The 15,366-nt window shown below is 37.1% G+C and overlaps 1 protein-coding gene across 2 annotated transcripts; it reads right to left on the bottom strand.

The window, feature by feature from the left end:
- Nucleotides 1-976: 976 nt before the first annotated feature.
- kif15 (kinesin family member 15) lies at nt 977-15,366 on the bottom strand. 2 transcript variants are annotated; one of them, XM_030127379.1, is made up of 35 exons: nt 15,239-15,366; nt 14,881-14,911; nt 13,905-14,091; nt 13,704-13,780; nt 13,537-13,574; nt 13,354-13,451; nt 13,062-13,241; nt 12,669-12,878; nt 12,457-12,582; nt 12,097-12,219; nt 11,834-11,981; nt 11,547-11,638; nt 11,252-11,461; nt 10,772-10,949; nt 10,552-10,684; nt 10,026-10,167; nt 9,671-9,838; nt 9,455-9,583; nt 8,437-8,542; nt 8,055-8,220; nt 7,817-7,967; nt 7,652-7,737; nt 7,471-7,549; nt 7,262-7,348; nt 7,074-7,178; nt 6,854-6,976; nt 3,975-4,121; nt 3,811-3,891; nt 3,557-3,721; nt 3,185-3,288; nt 3,023-3,089; nt 2,889-2,926; nt 2,663-2,795; nt 2,037-2,168; nt 977-1,943 (listed from the first exon to the last, which is right to left on the bottom strand). In XM_030127379.1, exons 1-35 carry the CDS (start codon nt 15,255-15,257, stop codon nt 1,869-1,871), a joined length of 4,134 nt encoding a protein of 1,377 aa, XP_029983239.1. In that variant the 5' UTR covers nt 15,258-15,366; the 3' UTR covers nt 977-1,868. The 2 variants fall into 2 exon arrangements, with proteins under 2 accessions (XP_029983239.1, XP_029983240.1); XM_030127380.1 differs by having other exon boundaries at nt 13,905-14,088.

The following is a 15,366-nucleotide window of genomic DNA, read 5'->3' as shown; positions in this document are numbered from 1 at the left end:
CCATACAGGGTTCCCACATATTTCCAGGTTTATAATTCCCCTAATCATTCAGAACCCCGATGTACAGGGTGGGGAAGCAAAATTTACAATATTTTGAGGCAGGAATTGAAAGACAGTGTATGACCAATTAGTTTATTGAAAGTCATGAGAATTTATTTGCCACAAGAAAATTTACATCATAGAAAATGTTTTTAATTCTATGTGTCCTCCTTTCTCAATAACTGCCTTCACACGCTTCCTGAAACTTGTGCAAGTGTTCCTCAAATATTCGGGTGGCAACTTCTCCCATTCTTCTTTAATAGTATCTTCCAGACTTTCTCGTAATAGTTTTGCTCATAGTCATTCTCTTCTTTCCATTATAAACAGTCTTTATGGACACTCCAACTATTTTTGAAATCTCCTTTGGTGTGACGAGTGCATTCAGCAAATCACACACTCTTTGACGTTTGCTTTCCTGATTACTCATATGGGCAAAAGTTTCTGAAAAGGTATGGATAATAGTGTTAGGTATGATTATGACATCAATATATGTTTGGTTTCAAAACAACTGACGTAGTGCCTGCTGAGAAAAAACAACTAAATGTTCATTGTAAATTTTGCTTCCCCACCCTGTACATGAACAGAAGTGTACAGGGGTTGGACAAAATAATGGAAACACCTTAAAAAAATCAACAAAATATAATTTAATATGGTGTAGGTCTGCCTTTTGCGACAATTACAGCCTCAATTCTCAGAGGTATTGATTCATACAACTTGTGAATTGTTTCCAAAGGAATTTTAAGCCATTCTTCAGTTAGAATACCCTCCAACTCTTTTAGAGACGATGGCGGTGGAAATCGACGTCTTACTTGAATCTCTAAAACTGACCATAAATGCTCAATAATGTTGAGGTCTGGGGACTGTGCCGGCCATACGAGATGCTCAACTTCATTAGAATGTTCCTCATGCCATTCTTTAACAATTCTAGCTGTATGGATTGGGGCATTATCATCTTGAGGTGAAGGTGTCTCCATTATTTTGTCCAACCCCTGTATATATTAATTATTGTATCACAACTAATCAACCTTTTTCATTCTCCAACTGTTATTTTCACATTCACTTAAAATATTCAGAACTCAAAACTATTAAGGTAATAAACTACTTTTGTCAAGTTAACATAATAAAAAATATACTGGAGGACTTCCCCTGAATGTTCAAAGATTAATTTCTTTTTTTACTTTTCCAGAGGCCTGGCAAAAAATTAAGAAAATAAAATCGAGCGCAATAATAAACTCCATACCTTTTAAAGTTCCCATGACTGTGGGAGAGAAAGATAAAATACAGTATGAAAAGTGTTTGACTGACATTTGGGAAAAAATGTTTAATTACAGTATAAAAAGCGTATGTATATATATATATATATAAAAGTCACTGACCACTATTTCATGGATAAAAACACAACACAGATGATAACTACAGCAACAGGAAAAAACAAACAAGTTTTGTTCACAGTTTTCACATTGACATGTCATACAACATTGTAGTCCCAACATGCAGTGTAAAAATAACTAGTTAGATCAAGGACTACTAGACCAAGAAATACGGAGCTTGTCACTGCATGTGCATTTCTGCTGCAACAGGTAATCGCTGGAAAGTTGTAAAAGATTTCAGGACAAAAATTTGAGTGTTATATATAGGGTCATATCACATAGGGCAATACCATTAAAATATAATAACATCTTGCGTATTTTCTTAATGCAAAAAGTGAACAAATCATAAACTACAATGTCTTTGAATTTGAAGCCATCTAAAAAATTACCAATTGAATAAAAAGGGAAAAAGTTTAAACAAAAAGTCCCTTCTGTTTGATGTGTTTAGAAAAAACAACTTTATATCATATCCAAAGGTAGACTTCCCGTGTTGTCTCGCAGAATGCTAACCTCTGACCGCAGCTTTTCATTTTCCTTTGGGAGAAAAAGCAAAAAAGGTGATTTTTAATTTTTTTTTTGCATTAACAGTATTCAAATGTGTTTTAATGACAAAAAATAATGTTATACCTCTTGAAGTTTGGTGTTGTCCTTTTTTAACTTCACCAGATATTCAATCCTCTGTTTGTGATTCTTATGGCCCACAAGTTTTCCATTCTCCTCAGAAAGCTGAACATTCTGCTTACGGAGAACTTCATTCTCCTGATAAAAAGAAAATACCATGCATCAGTACAGCTCAGTTTTTTTTTTTTTTTGCCAGACCAAATGCCAGCTCTTATTCTACAATGTGGTCTGTGCTAAATTTCACACAAAAATACAAGTACACACCAAAAAAAAAGGTAGATGTACAAGTGACCTAAGATAACGTGAGATGATTAACAGGTAATTATGAATGGCAGTGCAATGCAGTACACATTCTCCACAGCAAGAGGCAAAAGCATAAAGGATTTTAGCGTTATGTATTCAACTGCAACTTTTTTCTTTTAGTTGTTCAATTAAGGGACAGACAAATATAAAGAAATGTTTTTTTCTTGCTGCTTCTTTCCTGTCATGGTTGTGTGCATTTATGCATAAATTCTGTCGTCCACTTTGATGAAAGGAACAAATAAATAAACTAAACTGAACACTTGAAAGGCTTCATAGCCCCTGGTCACTTCTATTCCTGGAAAACACACACTATCTACTCTGTGTTTCACCTGAAGCAACTTCTCCTCGTCTTGAACCCTCTGACTGACGTCTCTCAGTTCTAAACAGCGGTTCCTCAGCTCAGTGGTGAGTTCTTGAACGCAGGTCTGAGACTGGGCCAGCATCGACTCCTGGGCCTTCAATCTAAACCACAGGAATTAAAGAACATGTGCCTTTTAAAACCTCAGGCTTTATACAATACAATCTAAACAAAATACATATTAATTCAGTGCCTACCTTCTCTGAGTCTCAGACAGCTGCTGCATTATTTTGCTCTACAAATAAATGACAGCAAACGAATAATTACTTATCAAAAAATACATTATTAAATTAAACTTAAAGCTATCTAAACCATCTTAGAAGACACAAACCTTATCTGTTCTCTCTTCCTGTAGCTCTTTTAGTATGGACTGTTTAATGGCCTCATTCAACTCCTCACTGAAAAAAAAAAATCATTTGATTATTATATGGCTTATTTATTATTTTCCAAACATACTTAATAGTTGAATATCAGAATAAAAAAAAAACTCAACCCATTTGAATTTCCATTCTGTGTCATCTGGCTCTGCTTGGTATAAAACTGGTCCAGTAAAGCCTGAATCTCCAGTCGGACCATCTCCTTCTCAGTTAACTGTGTCTGAAAACAAGGAAAACAGTTTGTCAAAATTAATGGACTCTAAAGTAAAGACTGTAAGACTGATTTATGCATTATTTATGTTAGTTTTGATTATATTATTTATTTAAATACTGTGACATTAATTTAAACTTAATTTAATGTAACTAAGTAACAATTAAAAAACAAAGAGAAAATTAATCTTGGCAAAAAACAAAAAAAGTTGAATGTACTTCAGTTTAATAATAATAAGTATAGATGTCTTTAAATTTGCCAGAACATAAACTCAGACCTTAAGTCGTTGTATTTCATCATTCTTTGCAGCCCTCTCTGCGTTCAGCTCTGCCAAAAGAATCTCCATAGTCATCATAGATGAGCGTCGATTCTCAAGCTCTCTCTCTTGGTTCTCCAGTACCTGACTCAGGTCCCTGTTGAAGCTTCCTGGAGTACAAGGTGTCTAGAAATCCAGAGGGAAAAAATGCATTAGTATTAAAAAATGCCTATTTTGAACAAATCTCTTGGAAGAGAAAAAAGAGAGAGATTTACCCGAGGTAAAGATTTTGGTGTGACAGTGACTGGTTTAAAACTCTTGATGCTTTTCTCAACAGCTTCTTGCTGTTGTTGCACCTGGTACAAACAGGAGATTTGTTAACTTTAAAGTTCTCCATTATTAATCATTTGTTGAAATGATGTGGTCTTGAGAACATTACCTTCTGCTGTAAGTTCTGGATCACACGGTCCTTCTGGGCTACCTGCTCTTGAGATGCCTGAAGGAGGTTGTTCTGCTCATCTAATACCTTAGTGAGCCTCTCAACCTCGTCAGTGGCATAGGCCAGCTCCTCCTGCAACACTTCGACCTGAGCAGAGACACAAATTATGTTAAAGCTCCTACAGGATTTCAGCAGTCTTATCAGTTTATTCCCAACCCCACTGAGTGACACAGATCTTACGAAACTTGTGCAAGATATACAGACTGCGATGATAACACACAATATACTGAGAGTTAGTTTGACTGGTGTTGTAGCTCGAGATTCAGTAGGTAATTCAAATGATCTGAAAACATGTGCTCCTTCTGTATTTACTCCTCCCATGTGTTTTCAGACAGTGGTAAATCTAGTCTGTGACACAGGTAATGGGCCAATTACAGGAGTTTTCAGACAGGTGGGGGGGTTAAATATGTGACTGACAGCTGTTATTACCTTTCACTGATCAGATTATGTCAGATACAGCCTGGATGTGATTCTACTGCTCTACTCTGTGGTTTCACTTTTCCGGAAAAGCATGGAACAATGTCAGGTCCTATCTATTTACCTCCGCCAAGGACATTATGTTTTTGCCGGCGTTGGTTTGTCTGTCTGTTTGTGTGTCTGTCAGTCTGTCCATATGCAAGATAACTCAAAAAGTTATGGACGGATTTGGATGAAATTTTCAGGAAATTTTGATACTGGCACAAGGAACAAATGATTAAATTTTGGTGGTGATCGGGGGGGGACTGATGTACCTTGGCAGAGGTCTGCGCTCTCCGAGTGCTTTTCCAGTTATAATTATTTCTACATAGTCTGAGAGGAGATAGCTGCAGGAGCTATTTTCAAATTCTGCTGTTTTTTTTCCAATGATTTTATCTCCAGCTGCTTCAAACATCATCAGCATGTCATTTATCTATACCATTATGTTTGTAAACCATGAAGATAAGATAATAATCACGCTGGTACAAAAGTGGTATTTATGTGTCCAGAGAAAATATCTAAATTTGAGGTGAGGAATGGGGTAAAGAGGCCACATCTTTGTTGCTGATGGCCAGTACAAAAAAACCCCCCCAAAAAATAGGACCAATGGCCCTGTAGCTTATCGGCCAAATTAAAAGCTTTGGGAAATGTATCCAGATGCCATTTATTATCACCCAGTTATGTATATTTATTATATTACAGAAATAGCCCATGTTTTGGTCATATTCCAATCAGATCTGTAAAAAAATTCAAATTCCAACTTGATATCATTGGTACTTGCTGATTTATTGTATCAATCCACTTCCTATCTCTTAGAATGGAAAATTTTTCAAAGTCGCACCAAATCCAGAATCAGATCCAGATCAAAATAATTTCAATCTCTTGTGTTGACATGATCATAAAGAAGCTGTATACCAAGTTTGAAGTCAATCAGAATTGTAGTTTCGGAGAAAAAGACAATTGAAATGTTTTCCCCATAAGAGCCCATGTTAAATTTTCCGTAAGTTCCCGGATCCAGAAGAAGATCCTGATCAGCATGTGGCCATTATGTTTTGGTCATCTCCCCATCAGGGCTGGACTGTAGAAATTTACACTTGAAATCATTTATATTTACTGAGTCAGTGCATCGATCCACTTCCTTTGTCTTATAATGGGGAAATTTTGCAAAGTCGCACCAAATCCACAATCAGATCCGGATCCAAATAATTTCACTAACTTTTGTTGACATCATAAAGAAACTGTATACCAAGTTTGAAGTCACCTGGAATTGTAGTTTCAGAGAAGAAGACTATTGAAAGCTTTGTAACAAATGATAGACGACGATGCTGGACGCCACATGACGACAATAGCTTATGGCCTCTCAGCCGGTAAGCTTAAAAAAAAAAAAAAAAAAAAAAAAAAAACAGTGACTAGGAAATTATTAACTCACAAAAAGCCATCCCTCAGCATGGATGGACATAACAATAGACATTTACAAAATGGAGAAAATAACTGCACTGGTACATCATAGACTAGAATTTTTTGCTTCATGTTGGGAAAAATGGGTTCAGTACATGATAATCCAGAGACCTCATTTATTTATTTATTTATTTTACTGAAACTTTTATTGGTTTTTCAACAAACAAAAAAAAGAGGCCAATGCTTTGACTTGCATATCAATATAGATACCTGTACAAAGTGCATAGAAGAAAAATAAAATGAGAGAAAAAAAAAAAAAAATCAGCCCTGATTTTATTTTATATAAATGAACAATCAAAGCTACATGGGCACTCCCAAATGTTTATTGTTCAAGACTTTTTGTTTTTAGGTTCTTTCTATTACTTTATTTCAACTGTTCCTTCCATTGATGGTTGAGAAAAGGATATATTAGAGATAGTCTTGAGAAAATGAGCCTACGGTACACATGTAAATGTAAAAGAATGTACAATGAGTATGTGAATATCTGTATGTTCCTAAGCTGTATTTATCAATGGAAATTATAAAAAGCAATAAATACATAATTTAAAAAAAAAAAAAAGAAGCCACATTTTTTGCTGTATAAATGTATGTGTCACGTCGATCAGTGTGTGGTTGACTGCTAAATTCCTATTGGTTGTTAAATGGGTCATAGCAGCAGTCAGACACTGAGATGGTTGTCCTAAATTTCTCACATTGTCTTTTGTAAGACCAGGTAGGACAATGACCGTCAGTGAATCGGTCTCACTGCAGAGGAGGATCATGTTAATTTTAGCCATCACCAAAGGTATTGTTATGTTGTGGCATCTTTTGTCTGAGACAGGCCAAAATCACTGAGTGTATACGAGGCTTTAGTCTTTACATGAGGATAATGAGATTTGCATGGTAAATAAACAGACTAGTCTTACCTCGATTTTATTGGAGGCTACTCTTCTATCTATAGCTTCTTTGATGTCCACAATTTCTGCTCGCATCTTAGAGTTTTGCTCCCTGATTTCTTCCTTTTCGAGACAGGCAGCATTGTACTTAGCCTGGAAGAGACATTTTGTCATAATGACTATGCCATGACAGATTAAACATTAAGTGTATATCCAGTAAAGCAGTAGAACAGATGGAAGCATTCATTACAGTGACGTCCTTGACATCTCCAGTCAGGTGAGTGATGGTCTGGCCCTTCTGGCTCAGCTCACTGCGCAGGTCTCTGGTTTGGTTTATCAGATCTAAAACAACATCCTGTCAAACAACACAGATGTTCAGATGACAAGACATAATCTGCAGAAATTACGAATCAGGAAGAACTGTTCTATTGGGCTTACTTTGTCTTGTTCGATCTTCTGCTCCAGACCTTTTGTGATTTCATTGGCAGAGGTTAGGCTTCGCTCAAGATCGACAAGTTTTAATGCCTTCAATATAAAAATGCAAAAAAAAAAAAAAAATCAAACAAAAAAAAAAAAGCAAGTTAACTACCAGGCTTGACACTGTGATAAGCCAAATCTTGATATACTGAACCATTCTCAGGACTGACCTGTTGTTGATTTTGTGCTGTCAGCTCAGAGATTTGTTTCTTAAGCTGTGTATTCTGCTCCACTGTTTCAACAAGTTCCCTGATGGAGAAAATGAAGGTCAGTCAAGTTAATGTAAGAATTAATATTACATGTTTTATGCAATTAATTGAGATTAAAACAGACAAACAGGTTAAGACTCACTTTGATGCACTTTCTTTGTTTTCTCTTAACTGGGAGCTCAGGGTGTTTGTATGCTCTTGCTCAGTTTGTAAAGCATTGTTCAATTCCTGCAGGTGAAAAAAATTCATTAAAATAATAAAATATCAGCCTGTATTTGAGGGACATATAGACGTTGGGATTACTCACTGTGATCTGTGCCTTCATTTCATCAGTTTCCTGCTGTTTGTCCTGTAGCTGCTGTCTGGCCTGATCAGTCTCAAACTTCGCTTCGGCTTGCAGCTGGTCAAAAGAATCCTGAAGTGTCCGATGCTGCTCCAGAAGCTGCTCCCACTCCAACCTGGAATCAGGATATGGTTGAAGACACATAGACACATCAGGGCAAACAGATTCACAAACACAAGAAGCGAGGTGAGACCAGGCTTACCGGACTTCATCGAGTTGGAGCTGAGTGCTGATCAGGCTGTTGGAGAGCTGGCTCGTTTCTTTCTGCTTCTCACTCTGACTGTCCCTGAGTTCATCCTTTACTGCTGCCAGCTCCTTATCCGACGACTGCAGCAACAGACGTAGATCACGGATCTCATTCCTCAGAACTGAAAAGAGGATAAATAGATAAGCTTTATTACAGACTCATGGTCCACACTGAAAGACAAACAGATAAATAGAAACACACTAAAAAAATCTCTATACTTTCAATGATTTATTACTGGCTTACATCCAAAAACCCTCAATCTGACTGTGAAAAATAGATTAGAAATAGCACCAAGGGTTTAAAACCGCTTTGTAGCTGTCCTTATTAAAAGTCATACCTTCTGCAGTTTGTTGTTCGGTCTGAACACCCTGTTGCAGGTTGCTGATAATTTCTTGGAGGTCAAGCTGTTCTTTATTCCTGTTTGCTCGTTCAGTAGAAAGTTGCTGCATTATGGAAAAAAAAAAGGTATGTGTTATGAAATTTACACAAAGAAGAATCAGAATTTACATTCCTAGCAACAAAACTCTAAAAAGTTTTTAACAGTAAAACCGGATTCTATGCTGCCATTGAAAAAAGTTTCAAAACAATATCTTGACTAAACTTTAACACAGTTTTTACAAGTTTTCCAAAATATAATTGTTTCTACCATTTCTCTCAAAGTTGAGTGGTATTGTTTAATGTAAATGAAATCTACTGGGCGTAAATTCCACAGTGAAGAGAAAAAGTTGTGGTTGATATTCGGTGATGGTCGGTGGGGCTGTTTGGCGCGAATTGGCAGCCAAGCTTCCATCAGCCTTCCCCAGGGCGGCTGTGGCTACAAACGTAGTTTACCACCACCAGTGTATGAATGTGTCAGCGAATGAATAATGGATCAATAATGTAAAGCGCTTTGGGTGTCTTGAAAAGCACTATAGAAATGTAATCCATTTTTTTTTTTTTTTTTTTTTTTTTTTTACACCTTTGTACCAGTGACACAAAAATCTTCATTCTAAAAAAATAAATGAACTGTGTTTAGGTCTTTAAGGCCTTCTGCACAATATTGTCGAATGAATTAAATGAAACCACCATGAATACAACAAAATAGATTCATACTGTCAATAGCCAGAGTCAATCAACAAAACTAGTATTGGATGATATATCTGTGTGTTCCTCGTTACAACAAACTTGAATATCAGTGCTTGACAGATATGGGAGACTATTTTTACTTTATACTTTTTAAAACGTGACTGTCAAATTTGACCCACAAATGAAAGTATTTGGATGGACTACAAGAAAACATGACGGTTATGTTAAACCTTCCAACTTTCAGTTCCTTTAAATTTAATATTGTGTGAAATGCGAAGGTGAGGGTCTACCTCATCCTTTTCTTTGGACTCCTGTGACATCACGCTGATCTGTTCTTCGAGTTTTGCAATTTCCTGTAGCAGCTTGCTGTTCTTTAGCTCTACCTCATCCAGTTGTGTCTGGACATTACCAGCTTGCTCCTGTTTCCAAAAATACAAAACAATGTAGGGTAAGGACAACACTGTGTGGCTTTTAGGACACACAAAGGATAAGCCACGTTTCTGTACCTGCACTTGACACAGCTCTTCGGTTAAGGCCATCTCTGTCATGCTTGAAGGAGGGAGCTCAGACCAAATATCATTCTCTTTATTTTCTGTGCCATTCAAATGTTCTGGACTGGACAGAGGCACCAACCGAGACCGCAAATTGTATGCTTTGGTGGGTGTAGTGAGAATCTGGTATGACAGAAAAATGAAAAATAATGACACATTGCTCCACTAATAATCACCCATGAATAAATATTTATTTCAGGTGGAAGTAAAGATGCTGATTTCTTCTTCTTCACATGATATTTGCGATCTCTACTGGCACGGCATTTTAAAAAAAAACTGCAAGGCAAGAAGATGGAAAAAACAACCTCACCTTTATAGTTTCAACATGAATTCTGTTGAGCTCAGAGACCTCCTTGTTTTTATAAGCCTTTGTTGCTTCCAAAATCTTCTCCAAATGCTTGTTGGACTTGTCAAGGTATCTTTTTTCTGACTCCAGCTGAGACATCTGTTTTCTAGAAAGTAAAGTAACACAGAAAAACAGTTGTCACCACTGCAACCTTTACCTGCAATGTCCTAAAACTGTCTTATTTTGTCACAAATGTTTGGTCTGAGGTCAGCTTAAGACACTGCTCCCTTTTCTTTTGATTATGAGCTTTATCACCACCTCAGTGTACTGGGTTCTAATGCACCACACAGTAGGTACTGAGAAAATGATTCTATAAAAACAGCTGGGTTTGGTACATTCTCAAAAGGTGATCATTTGCATTTTCTGGACTTGTAGCTATTTTTGAAATTTCATGATGACCAAAAGTCCTCAATTAAATACAACATCTGTTATGCATATTGCTTGAGGAATAAAACATTTCTCGTACAAAACTCTTAAGTGCTCTGCTTACTTTGTGACATCTTTGTACTCCTCAAAGGCGTGAAGGGCAGCTGTGAGGTCAGACTGTTTCTGAAGAAACTGGGCCTTTAGCTTCTCAATTGTAGTGGCAGAGGCAGCATCTACAGCCACTTGGGTAGTGGAGGCTGTAGGAGATGAGGAACACAAAATAATTAAAAATGGACTTAATATTTCTGTTTCTCTAATGATGATCGTGGTGGTATTTAACTTACTCTCTGTGGGCTTTTCTGATTCCAAGGCCTTCTGAAAGGCTTCTTCCAGTTCAGCAGCTATTTGAGCTACAGCCTCTTGAGAGTTTGTTATTGATTCAAGGGAGCGCAGCAGACGGTTCTCCTGTCTGAGGCTGTAATTCTCTGCTGCATACCGAGTCATCTTTGGGTGGTGGTCAACCTGGAAAAAGCAGAAGGGAATAAAAAATACTGGAAGCTACGATTTGAGCAAAATGTTTTGAGCTTTACATGCATTACAAGAAAAATATAGCAAAAAACAAAGTAACCTAATATTTCAGTTTTAACTTGATTCCTATAACAGAAAACTTAAATTTAATTCAATGTTGGAGGAAAGAGGTGTATTAACTATTTAGGTTAGAAATGTGCAAAGTGACTATAAACAGCTAAGAATATGGCATCTTTGAAATGTATGCATTTCCCTGTACCCTTTGGCTGCAGATTTTATACACGTGTATTTTGTACCTGATCTCTTAAAATCTTAATTTCTTCTTTCAGTTGGTTGATATGGGCCTGAAACTCTGAGTCAGTCAGTGAAATCTGTCCTGCTTTCAGTTTTTTCTCAAGCCGAGAGATGTGGTCCTCTCGGAACCTGACAATCATACGGCTGGAGTGGATGAACTTGTCTTTTTGGGTCCAAGCCTCCTCGAGCTGCGCCACCTTCTCATGTAGCACCTAAATGTAGTCAAACATCACTGTAAGGCTTTCTGGAGATACTTTATGTCTTCAACACAATTTAAGTCTACTTGGAAGCACATACCCTCTTCTCTTCTTCTCGCCTCTTCCACAAACGAACAGCAGCCATAAACTTTGCTTTATATGAGGCATTATGTTGAATTTCAATGGACTGACCTAGTAAGGAAAAATGTGTTACAATTTGCAACAAACCAAGTAAAACTACACTTGAATTTAAATATTGAACTTGGCATTGAACACAGGAACTTAAAAGTTTGATATGAGCAAATTCGTTAGAAAATATTAAAAGAAATTGATTAAAAGGTATTTTTAAAGGTTAACATATTTTGGATCTCAGTATACTGTAATTACCCATAGGCAGCTCAGGCCCTCCTGGTGCTGCATCTCTTCCACTGTCCAGCGTTTGAGAAGCAAGTGCCTGTGCAAGCTGCTCCTTCAGCTTCTTCACCTCAGCCTGTAACTGCCTCACATTTCCTTGTGTGTCTTCATTGATAATGGCCTGAAAAATGCATAGAAAAACAGAAATGAGAATAAGTATCTTCTAATCTTTTAAATAGTCAAAATGTGATTCAACTTGGTCTATTGTATTACATTGTGCAGATCTTTACAGATACCTTATTCTTGATCAGCTTTGCTCTCTGGGCAAAGTGCAAGGTGGACAATGTTTCCCCAAAACACTTTGAACCAGGATGAACATTAGCTATGATGTAAGTCTTTGCATTTCCTCCAAGAGAGTCCTGAAATGACAATAATATTTCAATAGGCAAATCCATCTGAGTACTTCATCATTATGAAATACTGACACTCTTATACTACTACTCTTATATATTTCACTTTTGAAAACAAGACTCTATAAAATAAATTAAACTGTTCCTCTACAAAGCAAATAAATATCAAAGAACAAATTTCAAAGACTGTGAACAACACACAATCTGCTTCTGAACGAAAGATATATAGTATGTACAGCCACTCACCCTTAACAAGAATGTAAGTTTTGAATCTCTGTAGCAGATGTGGCGATTCTTCCCATTGGACACATCAACCAGTGCCATGATCACCTGACCGAGGCACATGAGGGAGCGATTGATACTGCTGGCCTCCTGAACAACAAATAAGGCAAACAGCAATGAGTAAAAACAGAAATACAGTAATACCTAATCAGCAACTTTCAGAGATGCATCTTCACCTTGAGTCTGGAGCCCTCTGTGTGTGTATCTTTTTGCCTCTCAGACCCTGCCAGGTCCACCAGGTTCAGCTGAGACATTCGGATGTTCACCACATCATTGATGGACTCTTTAGACTCCAAAGTCATGGTGAACACAGCATGAGATCTTGACGACTCACGATTCATGGAGGTGGAGGCCACTCGTCGATTACGCCATCCCATAGACAGCACCTAAATGGTAATTAAAATACAAACATCAAGTACGAGGCCAAACATTTCAGGAAGTTATAGCCATTGGGGAAAAATGGCAGCCTAATAAAGTAATTCTTACCAAAACTAATTGATTTTAACAAAGATTTTATGATGGAACTACATACAAGAAAACAGTCTATAGGTACAAGCCATTTATTTTACCTGGTAGGCTTCAGCAGCGGAGTTGACAAACTTCTCCACGGCTCCCTCAACAAACACACCCTTCTTGATGTTCTCCCTGACGAAAAGGCTGGCCGAGGCAGTATCCAGGAGGTCATAAATTTGTTCATTGTAAATCTCAATAAATGAACACTTGCAAAGGAAACTCTTGGCCTGGGCAGACTGATGTGGAAAGAACACACAAAGTGATAAAGTCATTAGATAACATACTAAAAACTATTGTTGGTTGTCTTAATTTATGGCATATTTAGAGAGACAACATGTTACAGCATACCTTTTCCACCTCTCTGTTTATGAGAAAAAACAGGTACTCAAAACTTCGAGGAATAACCCCTCGTAGTTCATCTGTGAAGTTATCCAACTCAGATGGTCCTGAAGAGAGAAAAAAGTGTCAGTGATGATTCTATTATTTGAACTTGACAGTTAATTAGTGAAAATAAATGAATTACATTCTCACCAAGCATGGTGAATGTCTTCCCTGAACCAGTCTGTCCACTGCAAAAGCAACAAGAGCTTATTAAGTTCTAAAATTCTTTACACAACCCCTTTATAGTGCAGGGTGTTTGAGCAATAGTAAGCCCTTAAAATTATTATATTTTGTATAAAGGCATTAAGACTACTTACTATGCAAAAATTGTACCATTATATCCATTCATGCAAGATTCAACAATATTCTTGGCCACACTGGAAAATACAGAGTCCTATTGGAGAGTGACAAGTAAGTTCACATTCACTGAAAAAACCTGGATCCAACACAGCAAATCAAGTTTTAATTAGTAACTAAAGCTTGTTTGTGTTATTAATGAAACAACCATGATACCTCACCTGGGATGTGTCCATATCAGCAACATGATCATAGGTGAAGGTTCGTGGTTCAGGCTTTGAGAGCAGTCGAATTGTGTTGGGTGAAGTAACCATGAGACATAGACTCTGATCTCCATCTGTGGTCAGTCCGGTGCCCTGAGTCAGAGGTCGCACTCGCACAAAAACTTTAATGGAATCACTGTCACTGCTAAAAGACCGGAAAATAACATTTAAATTTGTAAGAAAGGAAACCTCTAGTCAAGCCTTCCAAAATAACCATGAATCCAACTACAACCAGCATACCCCCAGAGAAAAGGAAAACACCTTCCATGTAGCTGTTTTATGGTAGTCACTCAAACCATACATTGGCATTGTCTGTTATTGGGCCGGAAAATAAAATAATACCTATCATGACAACTTTCCTTGAAGATTAGTGGCTATGTTTATCATGATCAATTCTAATATTGTTAGGCTACTTTTAAGTTTTTTATTGGTTTATTCTCTTTACACTGTCAAATAAAGGGCATTTTTCATGATTTTTCTCAGTTATACATATTATAATGCACACTTAGCTTAAGCTTTTTACAGCTTAAATTGCTCTCATTTTCTTTACATCAAAATCAGGCACTGTTGGTGAGTTTCTTTCTTGTCGCGTCTACTGCACACTTGTCAATACATTTTTTACTTTGTTCACCCTATTGTTTCTTCTCATAAAATAAAACCACAACTAATCATGTAATTTCTCCAACTTTAACTCAGGACCAAAAATCAGCCATTAAACTTTAATAATCATTTGACATTTAAGGTGATAGCTAACGGATACGAGCATCTCGCTGCAACCACTTTAACTATATCACCCACTCTAGTCTTATCTGAATCATTTTAATTCATACACACATTTCCTACAAGGTTTACAAAGCGCCCATCTGCACAGTCAACGTGAACAGCATACAGTTAAGTGTGTTTGCGTTTAAGGCACGTCTTAAACACACATTACCTGGCAGCATGGTGCGTTGAATCCAGAGATCCTGTAAACGAATTCACAAGATATTAAAAGCTTGATTTGTTTAAGTGTTGTAAATCTAGGCCCGCTTAAGATGCTAACTCAGAGAGAGGATATTACTACCTAAGGAGCTATGAGAGATAAAGTCAGTAAATGTGTAAAGGAAACATGCCTACATTTATGCAAAGAAAAAGTGAAGTTAGCGTTTCTTGCTTCCAACGTGTATTTTAACTAGCATGCTAAAGCTAACGTTACCAAACAACCGCAAGTATGTTACGTTTTTGGTTAGGCTACCTTCTACAAGTTAAGAGTTGACAATGCATTAGTTTGCTAACCAAATCAACATTTATACCTTTTCCACCTGGAATCATTTTTGTGCACGTCTAAAATCCGTCGTTATGTGGTAAATGTGTTTTTCTTCATAGCAGGTCCAGAAGGATTAATTAGCAGTCAGTCAGACGAAGGACGAACTGTTTACAT

The sequence above is a fragment of the Sphaeramia orbicularis genome, chromosome 22, assembly GCF_902148855.1.
Source record: "Sphaeramia orbicularis chromosome 22, fSphaOr1.1, whole genome shotgun sequence".
NCBI classification, from domain to species: Eukaryota; Metazoa; Chordata; class Actinopteri; order Kurtiformes; family Apogonidae; genus Sphaeramia; species Sphaeramia orbicularis.
The sequence above is the reverse complement of the archived record's forward strand: the minus strand, read 5'-3'. Positions and strand labels throughout refer to the sequence as shown.

Excerpts from the sequence above, each read along its gene's own strand:
- kif15 (XM_030127379.1), bottom strand. Across the intron at positions 14,092-14,880 it reads TCAACGCACCATGCTGCCAG|CAGTGACAGTGATTCCATTA; the intron begins GTAATGTGTGTT and ends CCGGTCTTTTAG. Across the intron at positions 2,796-2,888 it reads CTGTCTGAGACTCAGAGAAG|ATTGAAGGCCCAGGAGTCGA; the intron begins GTAGGCACTGAA and ends CCTGTGGTTTAG.